General features: G+C 41.7%; 1 protein-coding gene across 1 annotated transcript in view; it reads right to left on the reverse strand.

The window, feature by feature from the left end:
- LOC311039730 (CUB and sushi domain-containing protein 3-like) overlaps positions 1-27,210 on the reverse strand; it is a gene marked incomplete at its 5' end in the record, with an annotated part of 373,258 nt that overhangs the window by 34,860 nt on the left and 311,188 nt on the right. The window contains 3 exons of the mRNA XM_084049684.1: positions 18,094-18,276; positions 21,238-21,414; positions 24,012-24,194. Coding sequence (XP_083905810.1) covers positions 18,094-18,276; positions 21,238-21,414; positions 24,012-24,194 — 543 coding nt within the window. The remainder of the gene's footprint in view (positions 1-18,093; positions 18,277-21,237; positions 21,415-24,011; positions 24,195-27,210) is intronic.

The following is a 27,210-nucleotide window of genomic DNA, read 5'->3' on the forward strand; positions in this document are numbered from 1 at the left end:
AATTAGCTTCTTTGATTTTGTTACTTGTAAATGGAAAATGTCTCCCAAATCTTCAACAAAGGAAAAATAACATCATCATGACCAGGTACCATCATGCAGATATCAATGAACCAGCTGAATCACTTGGCTGCGGTTAGAATACCTAGAAATATTGATACTCAGTACAGTGCTTGCAATGACAGAACGTTACGTATTCATGGCACACACTATTTCATCTTATCATGCTGCTTCATTTGGACTTGTTGGCTACAGCAGTGGTTCTCAAACTGGGGTCCGGGGACCCCCAGGGAACCTTGAGGAGTTAAATAACTGTAACTCTGAGAGTGTAGGAATACGGGTCCATTTGGTTCCATTTGTACACTCTCAGAGTTAGGATTTCATGGTATAGATTGGGGTCCCAAAGATAGCAAATGGTATCAAATGGGGGTCTGTGGCCAAATGCTTATTAAACTGGGGGTCCTTGAAATTAAAAAGTTTGAGAACCACTGAGCTACAGTATGAATACAGGATAGAAAACGACTCATAGGAACATTCACCCAGACATGGTTGAGAGCAGTCTATTAAACAAACTTGTTATTGATTGGACACAGACTTCAGATCACATATATTGTGCAGGAAGCATACAGTGTGGTTGCCATACGGACACTAATAGATATGATTAAAATGACCGTAATTATTGGAAAAAGCTCGGGGGTGGGGGGATTTGCACCAAAAATCCCCTGCCCCCCTATTCAGACGCTACTAAATTCCTCATAATATTATATACAGTATAATCAACGGAAAAGCTGGGTTACTAGACAACGTTACCGGTTTTGAAGTATGTCTGGAATTTCCCTCAAGCCTCCTGATGCTATTTGTTTGGACTGAGTCTCTGAATACAGTAGGCCTAATAATGTCTGATGAAAATAGAAGCCCTTGTCTCTCTGTAATGTAAACCATAAACTTTCCCCTCAACAAATGTAATAAATTAATTTATAATAAAGCTTGGGGTTTGTTGGGGATGAACCCGTGGGGAGGCAGATGGGATATGGGGTTTAAGCTTCTGAATAAATTATAAGTGTTTGTTTTCAACACCCATCATCATTTCCCCCAAGTCTCTCTACAGTATATCTTTATCTTTCTGCAGTGGTGGGAAAAGTACTCAATTTCTTTACTTAAGTAAAAGTATCAATACTGAAATGTAGAAGTACACTGTTACACTTACAAGTAAAAGTCCTGAATTGAAAATGTACTTGAGTAAAAGTACAAAATTATTGGCATCAAAATGTACTTGAGTAAAAGTACAAAAGTATTGGCGTCAAAAATAAAATGTATAAGAATCTTTTGAAAATAGCAGATCTACAAGCTCACAATGTGTGAATGCGTCGCATCGCGACGCATCGTGAGCTTGTAGATCTGCTATTTTCAAATGGCCAAAATATATATAGGGCTGAAGTGGTTGTTGTATGTTTATTAATAATAATCAAAATCTACAACTATTGACTAAAGTTTTTAAATAATTGTAGTGGAGTTCAAGTACAATATTTGCCTCTGAGAGTGGAGTAGAAGTAAAAGTACTGAAAATTGGAAATACTCCAGTAAAGTAAAAATACCTCAAAATTGTACTTAAGTACATTACTTGAGTAAATGTACTTAGTTACTTTACACCACTGTGTTTCTGTCAGTCTATCTTCATATACACATGCAGGCAGAGAGGCATGCACGCACATGCACGCACACGCACACACACATGCAATAAAGATCTGAAACCATAAGAAATAATCTCACACTGCCTGATAAAACCATGGTTTAATAAAGGTTAAAAAAAGAATGGACATTATTTTATTATTATTTTGTCCGTTTTTGCTAATGGAACAAGTTCAACCTTTTAACAGAAAAAAAATCACTGTTTACACACGCTCAGTCATCTTGACCTGACATTAAAGAGCAAACACCACACAGCACCTACGTACTTACAGCTGAGTGGCGAAATTAATTAAAAGGTAAATGTTTACTTTCCGCTAATAAATGTAAGTCATAGACTACGGTAATCAAATTAACTTGTAACATCAGCCACTTTTATGCAGAGATCCCACAAAAATAATGATGTGAAGAAGAAACATCATTAACCACTTTCAACCTGGCGTCCCTATTTTGAGTTTATTTGTAATTTATAAAAAAAATAGCTTGTAGATCGGTAATTCTTTGCTGCATGACACCATCGTATAACAAAGTATACATACTGTAGGGATTAATTCAAGTGTATAATGCTGGTATTGCAGAATGAGAGGCACGGCGTGTAACAGCATCAGCCATCTGTTTTACAGCTGTTTTTTATATTATGAGATATAAGATTTTATACTTTTACAACTATAGACACACTTATTTCACAAAACCGAAACAAAATGGATCGACGACGTAGCAAACCACAGTCACGTAAGCTCAGCTGCAGTATTGAAGCATTTTGTTTTCTTGCTCTTTCTCTCTCAATCTCTCTCTCTCTCTCTCTCTCATACTAGGACTATAATTAAATGAAGGTAGCCTAGCTGATGTAAATATGTTGATGCCACTGTAAGGTCAGGACTGACTCGTGTCTCACAGATTTTCACAGAGAAAAGACAGTGTGAATGCTCATATACAGTACATACTGTAGGACTGATGCATTTTGAACGGGTCTTCTATATATATTTATAGTCTTGTATGTATTCATGTGTCGGCTTTGATGTTCCACTCACTGGACTGCTGTGAAAGTGGAGTGTGCCACGTGGGTGTCAATACAACGTTCTCTCAGAGGTGGAACAATCTTTTGTTCCTTTGTTGTTGGTGGGGAATCCAAAAAGATTCCAGCACACAGCTCTATATCCAGTATGGAGTGAAAAAAATGTATAAAATATTCGCTTGGAAATTCAGGCCACTGATGCGCTTTGAATAAACTTCAAAGGCTAAACCGAGTGGCTGTGACAAGCTGTTTCTGAAAGTTTTGTTTAAGCCAAAGTCTAATGTTGATACTGATAATGAATTCGTAAATAGTGTCTTCGACTGTGTGTTTTTATTTTGTTAATTTATTTTTCTTAACCCATTAAAACCATCTCATCTCACAGAGCGTCACTTCCTGCCGCACTGCAAGCTTGTACATCTGCTATTTTTTAAACATTTTTTTTATTTTTTAACACAAATTTTCTCTTCTGGGGGTCTCCTGGCACAAAACATTTTTAGATGGGGGAGGGGGCGTCCGCGGCCAAATACATATCATTATGGGGGGTCCTTGGCACAAAAAAGTTTGAGAACTAGTGAACTACTGATTTAAAAGGCATTTGTTGAATGGGCCTCAGATCTTAACGGGTTAAGCTATTAAAAAGGGCCCCCATTTAGACCTGAGGCCAATTCTAAAAACGGTTTCTAAATCCTGTCCTAAGTTTTCTGAAAAACTACAAATATTTATTCAAAAAATTACAAAAAAGGTATGTTGCTATATACTGTACATAGTAACAACAACAACCCCAAAAGGGGTTCCTGTCTTCAAAGGTATAGTTACAAATAGGGGTTCCCGCCCTAAATGTGTTAAATGGAAGAGAGTTTATAGACAACAGCTCAGCATTCAACACCATAGTCCCCTCCAGACTTGACACCAAGCTCAGGGTCGTACGGAGTACTGTCGCTAGTACTCGACAGTGGTGGAAAGTACATTTACTCAAGTACTGTACTTAGGTACAATGTTGAAGTATTTTTTTACTTTCCAATTTTCAGTACTTTTAACTTCTACTCTACATCTCAGATGCAAATATATATATTTTTTTACTCCACAACTATTATTTTGAATCTGTAGTTACTAGTTACTTTGTATATTTTGGTTATTATTACAAAACATACATTACCCACAGCCCTATATACATTTTGGAGATTAGAAAATAGCCGATCTACAAGCTCACAATGTGTCGCGATGCAACGCATTGTGAGCTTGTAGATCTGCTATTTTCAAAAGATTTTTTATACATTTGAAAACTTGTGAAATGGGACATTCTGCATAATGAGTACTTTTACTTTTGTACTTTTACGTAAGTACATTTTGAATTTAGTATTTCTACATTGCAGTATTGATACTTTCACTTCAGTAAAAAAATGTGAGTACTTTTTCCACCACTGGCACTCGATCAACCCCAGCCTGTGCAGCTGGATCATTCTGGACATCCTGTCTGTCTGTGGTGAAAAAGGCACAGCAATGCCTCTTCCACCTCAGGCAGCTGAAGAAGTTCGGCATGGGGCCCAAGGATCCCGCTGGCCTTTTACAGAAGCACAAGTAAGTGCTGCAGAGGGTGGTACTGTAGGTATGGACAGCCCAGAGCATTTAATCCATCAGGACCGGGAACGCATCTGTATCATTTTAAGATTTCTTCGGCTATTCAAAAATAGCAGATCTACAAGCTCATAGCGCGGCACCGAACAACAGCGGCTTAGCTGTAGCTTTGCCTTGAGGCAGAAAACTTAGGATAGGAAAGAAAAATCAAGTAACGCGGGAGCGTACACCGAATACATATATTTTTTGAAACAACATTTTTAACTCAAATCTTTGCTTCTGGGGGGGCCCCTGGAACAACATATTCCGAGAAGCAAAGATTTGAGTAAAACATTTTCGCTTCAAAAATATATATTAAAAGATTTCTGGACAAAGTTTCCATGATTTAAAAACAATTTGCACGTCTACAAGCTCATAGTGCGGCACTCGGCGCCGCGCTATGAGCTTGTATATCTGCTATTTTTTTTTATTAGAAATCTAAAATGACACAGATGCGTTCCCAGATTGAATGGGTTAAGTGGATGAGAGCTTCCCCTCCATCCAGGATACTTTATAGACACCGGACGTTATGTCAGAAAAGCCCGTAGGATTATCAACTACCCCAGCCACCCAAACCATGGACTGTTGGAGCTGCTACCATCTGGCAAGCGGAACCACAGCCTCAAGGCCTGGACCAGCAGGCTCCGGTGCAGCTTTTTCCACCAGGCAACCAGGCTTATGAACAACAGACACTAACGGCCTGTTGCCTGTCTGCCTATTACACACACAATCACACATACTGTATATGGGCAAACAACCTCACACACACATACAGTATGCACATTCATTAAGGCAGGATCTACACACACCACACACTATTATATTTATTTAAACACATCCCACACACAGGCACCCAGAACCCTTTATATAATTATAATTGCACATTACTGATGCACCGCCACCGAAATGAAAATTCTTGGCCGAAACCAAAATAATGTTTTATTCCAATTTGTTGTACTATTGCTGTCATGGCTGTGATTCTGTCTTGTGTTTACTAATCTGGTCTCCCCCCTCCGTCTCCTCCTCGCCTCCCTAGTGTCCCTCCCTCAAATTAATATTGCACTAGAACACTAGAACAGTGCCCGTTGGGCGCCAGCCTACTCGGGAACGATGCAAATAGGGAATGCATGCCCCACCCTGTTATGCAATACCCATTATACCCGTCTGTGTCTCTTTTGTGCCCATATGAAGATCTTTGTATGTCTGTCTGCCTGTGTCCCTTTTATGCCCATATGGAGATCCTTGATGTCATCAGTATATGGCCATATCTATGAGCATGCCCATATATGGGCATATCAGGGGATCGGCAGTTCTGGAAAGTCCTTGTGCAGTGGTAAACGTCTGTGGAGAATGTGTGGAGAATGTCTGAAGAGTGCAAACTGACGGTGGAAAGTAGACTGACTAAGTAATCAAATGGCAGGTGTGGGGCATTTGTCAAATCAAGCTTAAGCTGTAATTACCATGGCAACCCCAGCCATGACTCATTTGGGGCACGGCCAGAGCCTTTTCTGGTGGTTCTGGACAAACGCTTATCCGACCGGCTAAACGCCGGGCACTGCACTCCCTCGGATCGCCTGCGACGTACGTACAGATATTCCCTGCATTTATTGTAATATATTAAGTGATGCACTCAAAGCAGGTAAAATAATACGTCACTCTATTGTCCGCCAAGTTTATTTAGTTACTATTAGGCCTGTCAAAAAAAATTGATTCATGAATAAATCGCGATTCTTAATGCCACGATTTTAAAAATCGATTTAAAATATTAAAATCGATTTTTTGAAAAAAAAAAATATATATATATATATTTTTATTTTTTATAAGTTAGTACCTTTTTCACTGGCAATTTGTCTGAAATCAATGTCAGAAAGACTGCCTGACATGATCTGTCTGCATTGAAGTGTATGATTCAACTTTTCATGGTTTATATTATATTAAAATGTTCTAGTATAATTAAAGCAAAGTGATTTGGGGTAGAAAATCGCAATAAATCGCAGAATCGAATATCAATTAATCGCAGAATCGCAATTTTAATCGAATCGGCACCTTAGAAAATCGCAATAAATCGCAGAATCAAATCGAATATCAATTAATCGCAGAATCGCAATTTCAATCGAATCGGCACCCTAGGAATCGATTTTGAATCGAATCGTGAGGTAAGTGAATCGTGACACCCCTAGTTACTATTATTGTTTTATTGCTTTTTTGTTTGATAATTTGAGAGAGAGAGAGAGAAAGGGGGGAGTGGAGGACACTGAAAGAGAGAATGACAGTGAGCGTGAAAGAGGGACTATGCAGTGGGCAAGTTACGGTAGCCTTTGCTGATTAGAGGAGTAATAATCGCACATGCACTGCATCTAAAATTACCACCCAAAAAGACTGGCGTGGCAGGCAGAACTGTCGGAACGTGTCCTCGTTTTCTGACTGTAAGTCCTAAGCAGCATTAGTGCCTCTTAGCTGAACACGGCAAACCTGGGATTCAGACTATCCTTGACGGCAAAAGCTTAGGATGTGTCATCATCAGAGTGCATGCCAATGCAATGCATGACACCCATCTGCCACTTTCAGACACACGTACCACAAGTATGCATACACACAACACAGCACAAGTACACCCACGACTCACGACGATTGCAACCTCCATCTCTTGCTGCATGCATCAAAGATTAAAAAATAAATAAAAAATCTCTCTCCCTTGGCCCTCCACCACTATCCGTCAGCACAGGTATGGATTCTTTACTTTCTTGCACGATAACGTGTTTCTTCTGATATGTACTGTCTTCTTTTTAAATACAATGTGCTAAAAATAAGATCCGTGTAGCACATCATCCACATTTGTGACAAGATGACAATATCAAATCTCTCACCTGCCTGAACCACCTCACGTTCAACTTAATTGAAATCAAGAAAAAGCAAACAAACAAACAAACAGAGAAAAAAAGAGAGAAATTGTGTGCAAAGAAAATAAGCAAGGGATAATTGACGGGTAGCTGGTCATTATTGAACAAGAAAGAATGACATAGATGTCATGGTGGACGGCGCAGCGCCCCCCCCCAAAAAAAAGAAAAAAGTGTTTGGGGGTACAAAAGCATGAAATGAAAAAAAAAAAAAAAAAAAAGGAGGTCTGCGGTTACTTTAGTAGTTACTTACACCAAAAAGTAATGCGTTACTGTGAAAAGTAACTTTTAAGTTCACGTTTTGGCCTATAACTCTTGAACTATATAGGCCAAAACATGAATCTGCCTGTTACAGCGCCACCATGAGGCCAGCAGGAGGCTGCGTTAATGACTATTTACCAATGGACCGAATGCCCCCGCCCTCCCCCAGGTAAAAATCACTAAATAACGATAGAAAGCAATACATGATTTTTAGCGGTGCCAACCGCTCTAAGCTTGACTTTGTCCGTTTGCGCGTCCGTCCGTATGTTATGAGCACGGGATGAGCACGGCAAAGAAGCAAACAGCTATAACTTCAGTTTGCAGCATGCCACCAAGTCCAAATTTGGTATGTGGACTTAGACCACCAATAGGGACGAGCATGAATTGATGACGTTATCAAAGAGGGGTCCAGGGACCCCCGGCGCCCGTATGAGCACGGGATGAGCACGGGATTTTAAACAGCTATAACTCCAGTTTGCAGCATGCCACCAAGTCCACATTTGGTATGTGGACTTAGACCACCAATAGGGACCAGCATGAATTGATGAAGTTATCAAAGAGGGGTCCAGGGACCCCCAGCGCCCGTATGAGCACGGGATGAGCACGGGATTTTAAACAGCTATAACTCCAGTGTGCAGCATGCCACCAAGTCCACATTTGGTATGTGGACTTAGACCACCAATAGGGACCAGCATGAATTGCTGAAGCCCCGCCCCCTCTGTCTTCCCATTGGCTGGCCTTCAAACAGCCATAACTCAAGTTCGCAGCTTGCTATGGAGTACAAATTTTGTACATGGACTAAAGCCAGCAATAGGGACTAACTGTCATTACTTAAACCCCGCCCCCTCTGTCTGCCCATTGGCTGGGCTTTAAACAGCCATCATTCCAGTTTGCAGCATGCTACCAAGTACAAATTTGGTAAGTGGACTCAGACCACCAATAGGGACGAACTGAAATGAGTTAAGGCCCGCCCCAAAGGCACCGCTTCCTTCACACAGGGTGTGATTTTTTTTTAACACTCATATTTTAATTATTATCATTACAAACTAATAAAATAACCCTTGTTGTGAAAAAAACAAAGTAGTCCTTTAAAGTATCAAAAGTACAGGCCTTCTACAATTTCTGCAATTATCAGATTAACAAGCTCACAGTTATTTTCAAATAGCCTATGTATAAAATGAAAATTAGATACATGTTTCATAATATCATAATTTCTATCTGAAAAGTAACTAGTAAGAAAGCTTTCAAGTAGTTGTAGTGGAGTAGTATTATTGGAAGTGGGAAATACTCAAGTAAAGTACAACAACCTGAAAATTGTACTTGTACAGTAAATGTATTTAGTTACTTTCCAATTCCACCACTGTATTTTAGCATACTTCAGTGGTGGAAAATGTACTCACATGTTTTACTTGAGTAAAAGTATCAGTACTACATGGTAGAAGTACTCTGTTACTAGTAAAAGTCTGGTATTATAAATTCATGAAAAGTACAAAAGTATTGGTATCAAAATGTACTTTAAGTACCAAAAGTAAAGTCGGCTATGTTCAAATAGCCTACATATAAAATAGGGCTTTGAAATGTGTAAAATAGGACCATTAGTGGCTAATGTATTTTATATAATGTCATAATTCATATCTGAAAAGTAAGTGGTAGAAAGTTATTTATTTTAGTTTGTTTTGTTTTATTTCGTTTGCATTTATCATTGTTATTATGGCTTATTATCAGATGTGGACAGTAACTGATGAATTTGTAAATTTACTTGAGTAGCCTACTGTGTGTGTGTGTGTGTGTGTGTGTGTGTGTGTGTGTGTGTGTGTGTGTGTGTGTGTGTGTGTGTGTGTGTGTGTGTGTGTGTGTGTGTGTGTGTGTGTGTGTGTGTGTGTGTGTGCGTGTGTGTGTGTGTGTAATTTGTGTGTAATTTGTGTGTGTGTAATTTGTAGATAGGGACAACACTAGTTGTCGATGCAAACATAACACTTCAGGTCCCTTTTAGTTAGCGCATAGCAGTGACATATGGTGCCTTTTTGCCTTGAATATTCATGAAAGGCAGAGTGACATGGTTTGTTTTTCGCCTTGAAAACAATGAAAGGCATCCAATGTTGCTATAGTCAGTATGCCTAAATTGTATGTCTTTCATCCACGTTTCCCCATTCAGACAGTATGGCATGAATACAGTCTCAAAGGGGAAACGTTTTTATTGTATTAGTCCCATATATATTATATATACATGTTTTTAGTGTTTTAGTGGTTATTTTGTGCTGCACCACTATAGGCTATAAAGATATGCATTTAGTTTACTCGTTTTGAATCAAACCTGCACTAATTTGACTTGTGATAAAAAAAAAGCCATATAAAAAAATACAGCAATTCATTGGTGTGAAAAATAAGTAATGTACTTTTACGTGTACTTAAGTATTTCTAAAAGTATTTACTCTTGATTACTTAAGTATATTTAAAAGCAAGTACTTTTTTACTCTTACTTGAGTAACATTTTGACTGAGCTACTTTTACTTGTAGTGGAGTAAATTTAAGCAGGAAGTATCTGTACTCTTACTCAAGTACTGGGAAAGACTCTACTCTGTCCACCTCTGCTTATTATGCAGGGGCGTCGAATGAAATAACGGCTCTATTGTTAAGTAGTTAATGTGTGAATTACTTTGAAACTAATGGCCAGTGGTCAGTATCACCTCAAGACAATAGGGAGTAGTATCAACACCAGTCCACAACATATAAATACTAGATCTGTAAGTAAAAGTATTATTGTCATTATTACAATTGTTGTATGACTATTACCTGCTTATGTAGGGCTTCTAGCGCCACCCAGTGGGTGTTCGCATTGAGCGCAGGACTGTGTGATTTATGCGAACGGTCTTCTTACCCCCTGTTTTTCAGTAGCGGGGGGCGGGGAGCGGGGTATAGTATAAACTGTTATATTAGATGAGTGAAACAGCTGTCGATACAGTCAATATAAGTAAATCATTATATGATGATAACCTTAGGACTAACTTTTTTATATTTTTGGGACATTTTGTTATTTTGCACAACACGAAACAGCAGAAATTAAATCTGGCGAAAACAGTTGCGTGCATTAAACTTTAAAGGAAACATGCCGTAAAATATACAATAAATATCCATTTGCCTAATTCACCACTACTTTTGCGTTTGAAAAGTTACTCCTAAGGCTATCATCATATAATGATTTACTTATATTGACTGTATAATGTCCCAAAAATATAAAAAAAGTTACTCCTATAAGGCTATCATCATATAATGATTTACTTATATTGACTGACAGCTGTTTCACTCATGATACAATGTCTCTTTTTTATAATATTTTATAATATAACAGTTTATACTTAGACTGTCTGAAAGTGTAATGTTTAGAGAAATTCTAAGTTTCAAACGCAAAAGTAGTGGTGAATTAGGCAAATGGATATTTATTGTATATTTAGACGGCATGTTTCCTTTAAAGTTGGGTAGGGTCTAGGGGCGCCCCCGCCCCCGCTACTGAAAAACAGGGGGTAAGAAGACCGTTCGCGTGATGTATGGTTAATGCGACGTCACTTCCGGTTTGCGAGGAGAGTATTTTATTTACTTTCTGTATTTAGGCGGATTAGCGTGTGCATCTGTATGAGGAAAGTGTTGCATAAGTGACTGAGTGATTTATATGTTTACTGTGTAATTTTCAGAGGGATAAGTTAGTAGTTTGACAATATATACAGCAGTAACGATGTGGACTGCGCATGCGTCTGTATGACGACTTCCGGTTTAGTTCCGGTGTAGTTGTAACTGCGACATGCATTTGGCCTTCAATATTTTTTTGTCAGTTCCTTATTGTCAGTCCGTTTAACACAATGTTACAATATACGTTTACACGATATAGTCATGTATAGGTCTTGGATTTATAGTGTCATTTGGTGAGTCTGTGATCGATTGCTGTGGTCCTCAAGCCAGAACACTTTACGTCACATTTGATCTTGCGCGTGCGTACATAGTTGTTTTCGTCAACGACAGACAACGCAACAGTTAGCGTAGATGCTTGGTATGATGAATATGCATGAATAATGGTTATTACTCAATGGGATAAACTCTTTCATTGTATTCGTATATGTTGCTTATATATCTATGTATGTTGTCGTATGATTGACGTTATTTTCTTTTCGAGTGTTTCTGTGTATTATGCAGTTCATCTACATCTAATGTGGACACCCAAAGCTAAGCTAATGTGTGTACTGGTATTTCAAGGCCTGGCAGAGAATAACGCTTCGTTTGTCGTAGTTTAGATTTGCGTTGTGAGCTGCACGTCTGCTATTTGCAAACATTTTTGTACTTTGGGTACTGTAAGCACATTTTAATACTAATAGTTTTACTGAAGCACATTAATTCCGGATCCTTCCTCATAATACACTACTTCTACATCGCAGTATTGATACTTTTACTTAAGTAAAACATTCGATCACTTCTTTCCACCATGCCATTTCATTTATATTTGAATCACGTCAGTTTGCAATGCAATTCATAGCTAAAGATGTATAAACCTGTGTGATATAGTGATGTTATAGAGTACTTCTAAATATAGAGTACTGCTAACTGGGAAAGCAGTCAGCCCACACCATGCCATTTAATTTCTATTTGAATCACCTCAGTTTGCAATGCAATTCATAGCTAAAGGTGTATAAACCTGTGTGACGTTTTATAGAGTACTGCTAACTATTGTACTGCTAACTGGGAAAGCAGACAGTCCAGCAGGGGCCATTCACACACTCTATGTTGTCTTGACAATGACGTTGACTCTAGTACCCCAGATGCGACGACCTGAACGTTGTGGTTGTCCTATGCTTATGCTATGCTAAACAAGTTAAACAACACATATACAGTAACGTAAAAAGGAATATAGGACAAGAAATTAATGTATATACTATTGCTATAAAACAACAAATGTAGCCTACATGTTTAAGCATACAGATGCATTAACTATGTCCATGTGTATGATGCGACAGATTGAATAGCATATTATTGACTTCATTGATGCCTTATTGTTGTTGTAATGTGTGAACAAGATGGCGCTCAAATATTGTACATTTACATTGAAGAATGTCAGCTTGTATGTAATTGTAATTGTGCTGAGACAGAGTGATTCACTCACACGAAGGTTATTTACCATGCTCGAGCTGTATACAGCCTTCAACTCCAGTCTGCAAATCGGCCCAGTGATCTACAGGAACCACATCTCGTGGCCCACTACCCACTACCCACGACCTGCGCCCCCAGACCTTCACTTCAGTTCAACATTGGGCATAAATTTAGCAATATTGACCATGATTTCATAAGAGTGCGGGGCTCACACTGAAATGTACAAATTAGCTCAGCTCTTACAGCATGGCTACACGCTATACAGCAGTTGCGTGGGGCTACTGCGTCGTTGGTTTGAGTCATTAGATGACATTGTTATGTTTGTCATATGTTTTGCTCCATGTAAATTTGATTCCATTATGACTGTTTTCATTGCCCACATTCCATATCCTAAAGGCAATTTACAAGCTCTGATCTATCGCGTTTAGGAGTTCTCCTAACGCTGCCATGACCAATGACTAAATTAGTACAACTAGCTAACAAACAAGTATCTGTTTTATTTAGATTAATTATGTGTGGCAATGTTTAAAATAAATGACGCACTATTTGAAAAGTAATGTGTACATCTGAAAAAGGTGCGTCTGCAATGAATTACATCAACAATGTTAAAAGGCAACTGCAAAAACAAACTTCCAAATGTATAATCATTTGAAAATAGCAGATCTACAAGCTCACAATGCTTGTAGATCGGCTATTTTCAAATGGCCGAAATGTATGGGCTGAAGTGGTTACTGTATGTTTTGTAATGAAAATCTACAAAGTAACCACTGTAAGTCAACGTCACATGAAGATGTGTGTTTTTAAAAACAAGGTACATTTACAGGTTACTATGTGTATAAAAAAAGGAAACTCATCAGGCTCAAAGAGGAGTAAAATGATCGCTGCCCATCCATATTGTAATGTGATCATTAACATGTGAGGCAACTGGTGACCTGAGCCATCATCGGGATTCGGTTATATTTGCATTGAATGAAAGCGATAGAATGGCCTATGCATTTTAGCCATGTGAAACAATGCGGTTCTATTTGCATGTAATCATTTTATGTTGAAAGACTATGTATTTTATTTGAAAACATGTACAGGTTAATATGTACATAAAAAGGGAACAGATAATGTATCTACAGAGCATCACCTCATGTCTGCTTTTACTACGCAAAAGGGTACTATGAAAACATTTTTCAGAACCACGCTGCTGCACAAAGCAGGAAGCACAATACAACAATACAACCAGAATCTTCAATAGATCAATTTCTATGTACTAAGATCACTGTGCAGGAATATACACAATGCTTAGTCTTTAGGGTGGTTGTGTTCCGTTTGATATCCTTCTCTTATCACACCAACTCACGAATCTTGCTGCTGTGTTTGGAATATACACAATGCTTAGTCTTTAGGGTGGTTGTGTTCCGTTTGATATCCTTCTCTTATCACACCAACTCACGAATCTTGCTGCTGTGTTTGCACATTGTTGTACTTCGCCCAGCAGATATGGGAGTTTTTTGACATTGGTCATGTTTTCAAAATCTCCGTATGTGGTTGTAACCAAAAATGAAATCGGGGCTTCATTGTTGCGTAAATAGATTCAACTCGACACTTATTAATGTTTTGGTGCATTCTATAATTTAATACAACATTCTGATGCCTCCATAGTCTGTCTACCTCTCTGCAGAGTGTGACGGCATGAAAAGCTCAGTGTGTAGAGGGGTGGGCGGGGCTTTAGGCTGCGTGGACACTTCACGGACCTGCTGCTTTTATGAACAAAATGTGCGCACAAGATCAGCTAAAACTATGCTAAATACTATGCGAAATAAAGGTCCGACTTTATGTTTGATAATTTTTTGGGGTTTATCGTAAGTACCTTATATTTATTGGACACTTAAATGTTTTAGGTACATTCTGTAATGGATGGGAAGTTATAAGGTGACATTTCAATGCTGTTAAATGGACACAGGATCAAGCCAGGGAGCAATGGCCGCGGTGCAGGAATGCCAAGAATGTTCAGATCTGAGAGGGGGCATGTTCAGACCTGAGAGGGGGCGTGAGAGGGGGCGTCTCCCTGCATGAAGCCAAGTTGCAGCAACCAATCGGTGGCAACGAAGCAATGACGACGCGTTCCAGACCCTTTTTTACCAAGACCGCCCCCTTTTTCACACAAACAGAGAGTCCCTGACCAAATCACGCCCCGTTACGCCCCTTTTTCGCCTAAGCCACCTCCTCTCTTTATAAGCCTGCAGAGGTTAACTCCCCACATTGCTCAGATGCCTCAACTCCGTCCATTAGGACGGCCACGCAGGCTCGCCGTCCAAAAATAATTGCTTACGGCAATGAAAGTATTCCATAAGTACTGTAAATGACATGGTGTGTTTGTTTACATGGCTGTCATGTTGGATACAGCATAAAATCGAGCAGCGCAGGTTGATATGAGCAGGTGCTCTGAGTCTATGATTAGACAGCGGTCTGTTATTGAGCTCATCTGTCATTATCCAGATATAACACACCGCTGAATTCAGCTTGATTGACCAATCAGAAAAAACAAATAAACTATAGAACATCTGCGTTATCTCTGAATACCCCTCCGAGTTGAGAGATGGCAACATTAATATAGAGCAGCCACTTAACAGTCAAACTTCGCGCTCTTGTGCCTTTCTTTTATTCATTTACCCACGAGAGAAATAAGTGCTGGTGGGGAGACAGAGGGACGGAGGCGAAGGCCGAAGAGGAGCCCTCTGGCTCTCTGACTTATGCATACAGGTCAGAACTGGGAACTGACAGCACTGTGGTGGTATAGCCAAGGTGAATGAATGCGTCTGCGAGCGTGAGCGTGTGTGTGTGTGTGTGTGTGTGTGTGTGTGTGTGTGTGTGTGTGTGTGTGTGTGTGTGTGTGTGTGAGAGAGAGAGAGAGAGAGAGAGCCTGCATGCATACAGTATACAGTAATATATTGTCGCTGTCGGGCGGAAACCTTGTATGTCCAAAACTGTAACTTTTCTGAAAATGGAAAAAAGAACCTGTGTTCTCTATCGTATCGAGATCTCTCCACCCAACATATTCTATATGTATGGGTGGAGAGATAGTCCCTTCACTCAGAGAACAAAGGTTACAATGTAACCAAATGTTGGATCCAATGTAGTTAATATTTTATTGTCACAAGCTCTTGCTAATACTTTTCATTGGTTCAATGCAACGCATCATGGCGCGTTGTGAGCTTGTAGATCGGCAATTCTATCCACTTTTCACACAGTAGTAGTATGACGAAGTAGGGCATTATTTGGCAAAGAAAACATGAAAAGTTTCGATATGGAGATATAAGGTTTCTGCCCAACAGCCACGATACAATTATACTGTACTGTATGTGTGCATGTTTGAGGAAAAAGCGACATGGAGGTATATTTGTAGATACAAGACTGTGTGATTGAATACCTTGCGTGTATATTTCTGTGCGAGTTTCAAGAGAGAGGCAAGTGTGTGTTTGCCGTGTGTGAGCGCCTGCCTGAGTGTACGTGCATGCAAGTGTGTGTGTGTTGCGGGCTAGCATGGTTCGTAAGACTGAGCCCCGCAGGGATTTGCTTGCCTCTGCCAGCCCCCATCAGCACCATCAGGGGCAGGTGTCAAAACTGTCGAGGAGGCTGTCAAGGATTAGAGCTCGGAGGTTGAGGAGCTTCAAACAATTACACACACACACACACACACACACACACACACACACACACACACACACACACACACACACACACACACACACACACACACACACACACACACACACACACACACACACACACACACACACACACACACACACACACACACACACGCTCCCTCTCTCGCTCTCTCTCCATTAACTGCCTTCAGTAACAGTCATGCGACCACAGGCTCCTTCAAAAGTCTCAACATCCCGCTGAACAGAACGCCTTAATAATGAAACACAGCCATGAGATATTACACATCAGTGTCAGCCTGGATTTTCCTGGGAACTTCACCGGAGGTCACACTACTAGGCACATTGGGGGACATGATAGCATGCGGTTTTAAACCTACAACTGGTCGAACCTAAAACCTGCAACTGGTTGATGATGCAGGCTGGGGGTCTGGCCTCACAGTGCTGGATTTTGAGCATGCAGTAAGTAAATTATATTATAGAAAACCAAAGTCTGACTTCACTGCCGCTAGAGGCCGCTTATCCCCCTGGGTCACACAGTTATTTTTCTGTTGAAAATACCATAAGGGTCATCTTAGATCGTGTCATATAAGAACTAAAATAAACACACACTTCCAAAAAAATTTGGTACCCTTCCATTCACTCAAGCTCAATTTGATTTAATTCTGGGAATTAATGGCTGTGTATGTCCAGAAATAGATTCAGCCATAACATGAGAGGAGCTGGATACTGTACAAATGGTCTCCGTTCTCTTTCACAGTTTATTTTTCAATCTGTCTGTCTGTCTGTCTGTCCGTCTGTCCGTCTGTCTGTCTGTCTGTCTGTGTCGCTCTCTCTCTCTTTGTTTCTGCCTCTGCCTCCACACCTCATTCTCCATCTCTGTGTGCGAACCGAAAGCCAGCTCTCCCCTTTCTGTTGCAGTGACAGCGCGCCTACGAAACTGTTCCTTAGCAACAATGTGGCGCCATTTGCCTCGTGGGCTTTTCCTGACACAGCCTTACTTTGGAGCCGTTCACTGCACAAGTTAATCCTCCCTGCGATGCTCACTTTTGGGCACCAACGCCAGCTATGCTAATCTATGCCTCCACCCAGGCACCATAAATCACAGCAATGTGCGGCGCTTTAACAGGCGAGCAGCAGCTCCCTCCCCTTTGTAGACTCGCTAACTCTGACGGTAATCAAGCTCACGGAGTATGCAAACTGCTGGAGAGAGGCCATGATTAACCATTGAAATATAATTACTGTGATCCTCATTGCACGATGAAGAGGAGATGGTAGACATCCATCATCCCATGTGTCAGAGGAACTGTTCAGCCACGGCTCCAGGCCACCACAGGTATACTGTAGCTTGTTGGTTGCAGGCGAGGGCGAAATGTTTGTCTCAGATCAAAGGTTTTATGTTATATCTGGACACTATATCTGACATTTTCATATTACTAGTCTTATCACAATAATAAAGCATGATATGCTTTATAGTATATAAAAAAGTAATACAAGTCTTATATCTCATATGGAGTGCTTTTATCTGCAAACTAAACCAAATGACATTATCTGAACACAGAAGAACTCCACTGTGTCACCTTGCCTGCTAATCTAATTAGATCTCAGGGTGTATAAGTGTGCACTTTGTACGGTACATGACACTGGTGCTACGCATGCCAAGGATGGTACAGCATGGTCGGATGGTTATCAAGGTCGACTGTCTTCTGCTGTGTGCAGTGTGTGTGTGTGTGTGTGTGTGTGTGTGTGTGTGTGTGTGTGTGTGTGTGTGTGTGTGTGTGTGTGTGTGTGTGTGCGTGTGCGTGTGTGCGTGTGCGTGTCTGGTCAGTCTTACCTTGGCATGCTGGCATAGTGCCACTCCAGGTGCCGTTGTTGGTACAGGTTCTGGTGACGGTGCCCTCGCCTCCTACCATCAGGTATCCTGGCTGGCACGCGAATGTCACATTCTGTCCCACAGTGATGTCATCACCGAACCTAAGCCCACTGGCCGGAACGCCTGGGTCACCGCAGGTGATCACTATCAGGGCAAGGGCAGACATGAGAAATATCACTAAAACTAAATGAGAGTGATGAGCAATGAAACACAAGCGCCTCGGCTGTCATTCCGAGATTTTCAAAAAGGTGCGGTCATGAGAGATGGAGTGGAGGAAAAGGATTTTCAATATCCAACTACGGCCTGTGTGTAGTGGGCAATATAGGGTCATGTTATGTTGCTATAGGTGATGTACAGTGATGCCTGTCAGAAGAACAATTTGCATTTCGTGTTCTCTAAAGGCTCAATCCTGCATATTCTATATTCTATACATATTCTACTTATTGAAATACCATGTGTCAAAAAGGTATTTTGCATCAGCTACATTTTGAACATTATTCTAAGGAGTTTATCCAATTTTGTGAAATTCTCCAGGCTCCATTTTGAGTGATAGGTCTTTTGACACCTCTCTGGCAGAAGACTGTCTACAGTAGTCCATGGAGTGCCTACTTATGCAAGATGCCTGAGAGCCCCATTTTCTAAGAAAATGGCACTTTTGCGTGCCTTTCCACTGAAGGGTTATTTCATGACAAGACCCAGAACTGTCCAGAGAGGTTTGAATGCAATCACGATTTTGTTCTCTCAGTTGGGGATCTTGGATTATCACAATGATGGGAAATAGAAACTGACAAAGCCTGCTGTCTCTGTAGCCCTGTGTGTGTGTGTGTGTGTGTGTGTGTGTGTGTGTGTGTGTGTGTGTGTGTGTGTGTGTGTGTGTGTGTGTGTGTGTGTGTGTGTGTGTGTGTGTGTGTCTTTGGAAGACACAGGTTCCTTTTGACTGCTACAGTAGGTTAACACATTACAACCAAACACATTTGCTTCAATTAAGCATGGTGTGTATCTCCAAATGCAGATGGAAGCAGCTGGCATGAATAACAGGCTGATGAAATTTTCAATTGGTATCAATTAAAAAGTGTCTCAAGAGGTTCTGAACAAGCAGACTAGCAAGGGAAGACAAAGAGACAGGCAGACAGACAATTTTCTGCATTTCTACTAAACACATTGGTAGGGTAGAGAGGCAAATACTTGAGGAGGAGAGAAAAACATTTTTTTTTACAGCACCAATACAAGTGGTCAGTCAAATAGTCTCCACAAATAATATTCGAATTCTATAACTGACGGCGGTTTTACAGTTTCCATGCTCCACCAAGTACTTTGTACTTGACTGATCTAAATTTATTCCATAACACTCCATAAAGATCCTTGGCTCGGCCAGTTAGTGCACAGGCAATGCTCCTTTGGGCCGCGTGGACCTGAATTTGAATCTGACTCCCGGCCTGTCAGGCATATATCTCTCATCTCTGTGCCCTTGGTTTTCTGTCTTTATCCACTCTCCTATCTGAAGAATAAAGTATAAAAATGCTGAAACAATAAACTGAAAGTACCAGGCATCTTTACGCTTTCTCTCTCCCCTTGAGAACGCTGTGTGACTTTGATCCAGTAACCTAGGCGATCGATAATCATTGAACCGTGAAAATGATCGTCTCCCATAATGCAGGCATATTGAGCCAATCCTGGCATCTCAGGTTTTTAGATGTCCCTGAACCAGGCACTAAAAAATATTACGCAGAGTGTTAACTTTACGTACATCAAAGGGCATCAAGGAGAGCAGAGCTGGGTGGTGCAGGGTGGTACAGGCCATGGGATTGGTGACGGACAAGTCACAAAGTATAGGGAGTAAAGATATGTGCTCCAGCCTGAGATATACTTGGTTGTTCATCGTGTCGTGCACCAAAAATAGCAGATCTGGTATTTTTGGTGCATGACACCGGTGCACAACTACTGTAAGTAGAAATCCTCCTTCTCTCTGCATGTCTAATCACACTATCACAGTAATTCCTTTTAATAGAGCCATCTACCTCCATCATCTGTCTTTGTCTCTCTCTGCGTCTGTGTGTCTATGCACATGTGCGCATGCGTCACACTGCATCACATCCATAGGCTCGCTCATTCCAGAATTGAAAATAGGCACACACAATTTTATCTTCTTTTTGAGATTCAATTACCAACTAAACCAAGACGGGGTGGGAGCGGGAATATGATTATGCTCAAAGAGAAGAAAAATATGTAATTTTGTTTAATAGGTATTCTGGTGCAAATTGAATATAGATCGACACGCTCTTTAATTACCACAGGGCTCATTTGCTGGGACGCGGGCAATAAAAACTGGCTTGACAGTTCTGACGCCTTGCTGAGAGCGAGCTAGGGGGGGACTGCAAGATTTATATGCCATTTGAAATCTGAGGCGGTATTTTACCACTGATGTTGATCAGTTAGAGCCTCCCCTCTCCTCTAGGCCTGTTCCGTTTGGCTTAATTTATTCAGAGAGGGGAGTTTATTGCCATTGACAAAGAATGTGTTTACTTCAGTGATAGAGCATCTTGCGAGAACAACGTCTGAATGAAGAAATAGCATGGTGCTTATTGGCACGGTGTAGAGTCATGCTCAGTGACACACCCTGGGCCACGTACTATCGGCCTATACGACAGCCGTTGGAGGCGTGTCTAATCCTACTGCATTTCGCACCAGAAGTGGTGCGAAATGCACCACTTCTCCCCTTTTCTTTTCTTCTGTAATTGTTGTTCTATTTCTGGCAACGATGACAAATCCCATTTCTTCCAGATAATGTCACTGAGCTAAATGTGATGAGGCACACAGTAAAATGCTCGGTGTTAATTTAACCTGGAATTGAATTAACGCTGAGGATTTCACTGTGCAGGAGCATCTCACTCTGTTCTCTCAGAGTCTCTGATTCTGTGTTGTGGTACTGTGCCAGACCACGTCCCATCCGGGCCAGATATGGTCTATTTTTGACAGCGTGTGGAGAGAGCACCTCATTCATATTTCACAATGCAGGGATGATAAAGCAAGCCAAGATAGGTGTATCATAACTCAGGAAAGGAAATAACACCACTTTCTGTTTCTATTTCTGTGTCCGATACGTACATGTGCAGTTTGGAGCTGTGCCGGACCACGTGCCGTTGGCCAGACACTGACGCGTGGGCGTGCCTGCGAGGAAATAGCCTTCCATACACGAATAGACGATGGAGTGGGAGAAGGTGGTACCGTCAAGGCGGGAAACACGGCTATGAGCTGGCGTACCTGGGTTCGAACAATGCACCGCTGCAATGGAGGAGAGAAGAGAGGAGGTAAAGGTCAGAGCGCGAAAGAGTAATTGATTTTCTTGGGATTCCCAAAGGCGCTGAGAGATGACTGGTGCAGTGTGCAAGATGCTTTAACCACTTAACCACAAAATGTTTCAAAATTATTTTTGAAAATAGCCGATCTACAAGCTCACGATGCATTGAGACGCGTTTTGAGCTAGATTGCTATTTTCAGTACAAATAACGATTTTTAGCAGCCTCTGCTGGTCATTACCGTCACTGCAGGTCATTCGTTTATTCCTGCATTACCCAGAATTCCATTTGTTTTCACCGGAAGACGAAAGCATTTCAAAAAAGCGTTCTTTTAATTGTTTTATACTATCTGTGGATCGTTTCACTTAGCCAGTGGAGCTTTAGTTACCGTGAGCTGTGTTTTCTTTTGCTGTTGTTTTTCGATCTTCAAATCCTACAATCTCTTAAAAACAGCGTGAGATTCCTTTTTGTTATTAGCCCGGTAGTTCCTGGCCAAACAGGAAACCGGTGCAGTAGTTCCTGGCCAAACAGGAAACCGGTGCATTTCCGTTTCCCGGACGGATGTCGTCATTTTCGCGGGAATGACTATCCTAGCCACCGTTTCAATATAAAATAGTTTATAAAAGGCTTTCGGGGGTGAAATTGATGGAGTGGGTGTTGTGAAACATTTGCCACTCACAAAAGATATACAATTAAACTTTAGTTTTGTTGAAAAAGTTACCTAGTATTACTTCAAGGATCCATCAAATATTGTACTATCTTAATGTAAATATGATGACATTTGCAGCTGGCGTGTGTGTTTAATATCACCCATGTTGACACAAAGGAACTCATATCTTCTGTCAACACCCCGTGTGTGTGTGTGTGTGTGTGTGTGTGTGTGTGTGTGTGTGTGTGTGTGTGTGTGTGTGTGTGTGTGTGTGTGTGTAAACCCCCTAGGAACGGTACACCACAAGGTTTAAGTGAACAGCATTAATTCGTTTTCATTATAAAGTCTTAGACAATGACCAGGGCCAATGTAAAATAATGAAGAACTCTTTTCACCATTTGTGGGACATTCCGCCTGACAGGATCATTTCATGCTAAATCCTGAGGGAGAAAGGTACAGGGTTTGTTTCAAGTGTTTTCTCTCTGCTCGAAACCATGTTTCATTACTAAATTGATTTACCCTCTCAATCACCTAATTGTCTGGAAAATTTGAAATAGTGATTTCAGCAGGAGACGGAAGTGTGGGCACAGGCGCAATTTCCTGCAGCCAGATGCCAGACACACGTACACACATCCGCACACACACACACACACACACACACACACACACACACACACACACACACACACACACACACACACACACACACACACACACACACACACACACACACACACACACACACACACACACACACACACACACACAAGCATGCACACATTTGAATATTCATGCCCAACCTCAGACATGTACGGATCACAGATAAGCTAATGTAAGCCATATCGTATGACTCAACCGTTGAATAATTCATCTCAAACAAGACGACAGAAATACACAAAGTATCGCAGAAGGCCTGGATGGCATCATGGCTGAGATATTAAGCTGAACATTCATATTGACTGTTTTCTAGAGATTACAGCGGGCCATACATAACAGATGGCTGGACTTTAACAGCTGACATGCCTTTAGATCATAGACAGACAACAAGGAAACTCATTCAAGCAGTGAATCCCTTCCCTGCTGGGATGAAGGGAGAGCTAAACAATGTTAAAACTTAGTAAGTTCAGCTGTGTGTGTATGAGAGAGAGAGAGAGAGAGAGAGAGAGAGAGAGAGAGAGAGAGAGAGAGAGAGACCTAGGGGTAGAGACAAATAGCAAGATGAGGAAAGACAAGACAGCCAGCCATCCAGATTGATCGGGAGAAATTATATGAGTTGAGTGAGAAAGAAAGAGAGACTGAGGGAGAGGGAGAGGCAGAAATATAGAGGAGCACTGAGGGTCTAGTAGCACATTGGCCTGTCATATTAAAAATGACATTGGTGTTGTGCGAAGCTGGACAGTATAGACAATTGCACCGATGCAGCCAAACCGTTCTCCCCTCAATATCCTGTTGACCCGGGGGGCTAATTTATGCACCACGTGGCGCTGGCTCACCGCGAAGCAATATCTTCAAAATCCAAAATGATTCATTTATCACATTCCAAAAAAGAACTTGGCTTTAGGTCTTTGTAATTAATGGATTTTTTCCCCCTCTATGGTTGGAGATCTGGAGGCTATGAACAGCACCATGTGCAGGCGGAAAATACCAGACTGCAGCAAAGAGGTACTTATCCATCTGGTGCAGAACTGTGTTAGTGAACATTTGTCCGAGCGTGCGTGCGACCGTGCCTGCGTGCGTGCGTGAGATCGATCGTGTGCAAAACATCCGCATGTTCACCACCTTGAATGCTTGTTACATTTGTAAAAAGAAAAAAAAAGCGTTCTCAATAAATGTCAGACACAACCTGCCTGCAGCTCCTATACTCCTTTGTATCACCACCACTGCTGTCTGACACACATGTCATTTTTACACAGACGTTTCAAAAGTCCCCTCACGTTTGCAGAAGGGCTGTCGACCCGACCAGGTCCCGTTGGGGAAGCAGATCCTCTCTGCTGAGCCGTACAATGTGTGACCCACTGCGCAGGTGAAGCGCACTTTGCTGCGCAGCTTGAAGTTGCCCGCCTCTCTGCTGGCGTGGGCAGGCGTACCAGGGTCCCCACAGGTGCCCGCCGAGTCGCCTGCAAAGAGACAAACAGCCAAGGAACAGTCAGGACGGGTATGTAGTATGGAGGTAGCATAATTTTTCTCTTTGTTCCCCTGTGTGTGTTCACAGCTGAAGCCTCGTGTGGTCGTGCAGCGAGGCAGCTCCACAGTCCACACACAGCTCCACTCTGTCATGCAGAAGGGGAACAATGAAGAAGACCTGCACTTGAGGCTTCCTACTGTAGAAGCCGCTATAAAACACAAAATGCACCAATGAGCATTTGTCACAAGGCCAACAACCTGGAGGACCGATAGTTTTCACTGCTTTGACACAGAGAGCATTTCTCCCATAAAAGCCGCAGCGGAAGCACTAAAACGCAACCAGCTGTGGTTATGAGAAATGATGAATACAGTTTGACCTCCGGAGCCAGATCCTTTATCATTATCCTGAATGATCTCTCCTGCAGAGGAATGTATAACACGCTTTCACTGTGTCCAACCACTTGTCTTGCACATCTACAAAATCTACAAGCTAACACCCGTAAAAAAGATACACAACGCGTCCTGTTAGAAATGAATGTCTCCAGCGGATGCAGGAAGCAAAAGAAAAAAAAGAAAAGAAAAATAACTCTAGGAGAGAAGTTCTCTGCAGATGCAAGAAATGGGAGAGAGAGAGAGAGAGAGAGAGAGAGAGAGAGAGAGAGAGAGAGAGAGAGAGAGAGAGATAATAGTATTTTCACCAGTGCGTATAGTATAAATTAGGCATATGTACATCACTGAGTTTAGGCAACTGACCAGGGATGCATCCCTTGAGCACAGCAGAAGCACGTTCTGCACATTAACACCCCTTCACTGACATGTCTCTTGCTGCTGCTGCTGCTGCCAGAGCTACTGCACCACTCTCTCACAGAAATGAGACCAGCTGAGTACAAAAGCCTGTGAAATGAAAAAAGGATCTGGCTTCAGAGGATAAAGCAAAGCGCGGCACAGGGGGGGAGTGAAAGTGAATGTAGAGTACATGCATGGGGAATGTGTGTGCGTGTGCGCGCGCGAGTGTGTGTGTGTGGAGACAGCGTCTACTCTCTGCTCGTCTGTACACTCTCACCTTGTGATCTGGATTTTTACAGTTATGAGACGGTGTTCCTTGAGCAGGGCACACACACTGTGCATGGCAGCCTGCGTGTTTGCTGTACCGCACTCTATACACGCGGCAGCACGCACCTGCAGTAATATCACCCATGTTGACACAAAGCAACTCATATCTTCTGTCAACACCTCTCTGCCCCATGTGTGTGTGTGTGTGTGTGTGTGTGGGTGTGGGTGTGGGTGTGGGTATGTGTGTGTGTGTGTGTGTGTGTGTGTGTGTGTGTGTGTGTGTGTGTGTGGGTGTGGGTATGTGTGTGTGTGTGTGTGTGTGTGTGTGTGTGTGTGTGTGTGTGTGTGTGTGTGTGTGTGTGTGTGTGTGTGTGTGTGTGTGTGTGTGTGTGTGTGTTTGCACATGCGCGCGCGCACACACGCGCGCGCGCATACTGCTGCTTGTCTACTGTGTGTTTGTCTGTGTGAGTTAGTGCATACGGGTGTCTACCTGTCCATGTGTGGGCATGTGGTTGTGTTTGCTAGTACACAACATGTGTGCACTTTTGTGTACATCTGTGTGAGTCTCCTTTGCTGAGGTGAGGCAGCCTACCCTGTGCTGTCCTGCAGTCTGACAGCTATAATGTCACTAACTTGGATGCTGGTGGATTAGGAAAGAATCTCCAAATTATGTCTCTCAAAATATCTGTTCTCCAGGCACCCGTTATGGAGGAAATAGTAAGATTCGAGAATAAGGAATGCAGACAGAAAAAAGCACACACTCTAAACAAAAACACTACAGCACTAAAAGTGGTTCCTAAGCATAGAGGAACCTGTTTTAGTGCTATATAGCACCTTGTCAAATGGTGCTATATAGAACCATTAGAGCTGCCTAAACTTTTAAGAACCAGAAGAAAACCTCTATAGAACCATACAGCGGCTTAACAGCTGCTTTATATGGCAGTGGTGAAACTGTACAGTATCACTTCAGCCATACCAAAGAACTGCTGAAGAAAAAATATTGATTCTTCAGCAGAACCAACATCATTAAGTGCTTTAAGTAAAGTGAAAAAGTATATAATTACATTTATGCAAGAGCAACACGTAACACGTTCATGCCTACGCCTCCAGGAATGTTCAAACTTAAATCACCCAATGACCACTTAAAGTGGTCTTATAAATAAATGTATAATGCATTACAACAGTGTTCATAACGCTCTATAAAAATATGATAATCTATTACTACTATGAAAATGGATAAGGGATCTACATATATAGTATAAAAGGGACATGGACAGACAGATACAGAGATCTACAGATCTATACAGTATGGGCATATGAGGAACACAGCCATGCAGACAGACATACAGTACATAGATCTTCATATATGGGAATAAAAGGGCCACAGACAGACGGGTACAGCAGGTACTCTGACACGGGTAAGGTATAACAGGGTGGGGCATGCATTCCTAACTTTCATCGTTCCCAAGTTGCATCGTTCCCGAGAGGAAAATTGTCCCGGCGATAATAGTCAGGGAGGGGGCTCTGTATCGTTTACGGTAGTCAGTCACTCATATTTGATACAGTCTGTTTCTGGCGGAAAAAAAATTAATTCGGCGGCGGTAACGTTAGCGTTTTCTCGCCATCAGTTGATGCTTCATATCCATAACAGTCAAACCGCCGTGCTCATTTGTTTATTTTTGGAACACAGTTCTAATATGACGTGATATTAAACATGTCTATGGGAATTCAGAATGGGGAAATAAAACGGACGTCAGACTTTGGTTCTCTATTGACTGGCCTACAAGTACTATGATAATGGTTACTGCGCTAAGCACTCTGACAACGGGCATAACGGGCATAACGGGTACAACGGGTACAACGGGTACAACGGGCATTGTATAACCAAAGGGGCTGTCTGTCTGCCTGTGTCCCTTTTATGTACATGTATGGAGATCCCTGATGTCATCAGTATGA

This window comes from Gymnoscopelus microlampas (genome assembly GCF_963454915.1).
Source record: "Gymnoscopelus microlampas genome assembly, chromosome: 3".
NCBI lineage: Eukaryota > Metazoa > Chordata > Actinopteri > Myctophiformes > Myctophidae > Gymnoscopelus > Gymnoscopelus microlampas.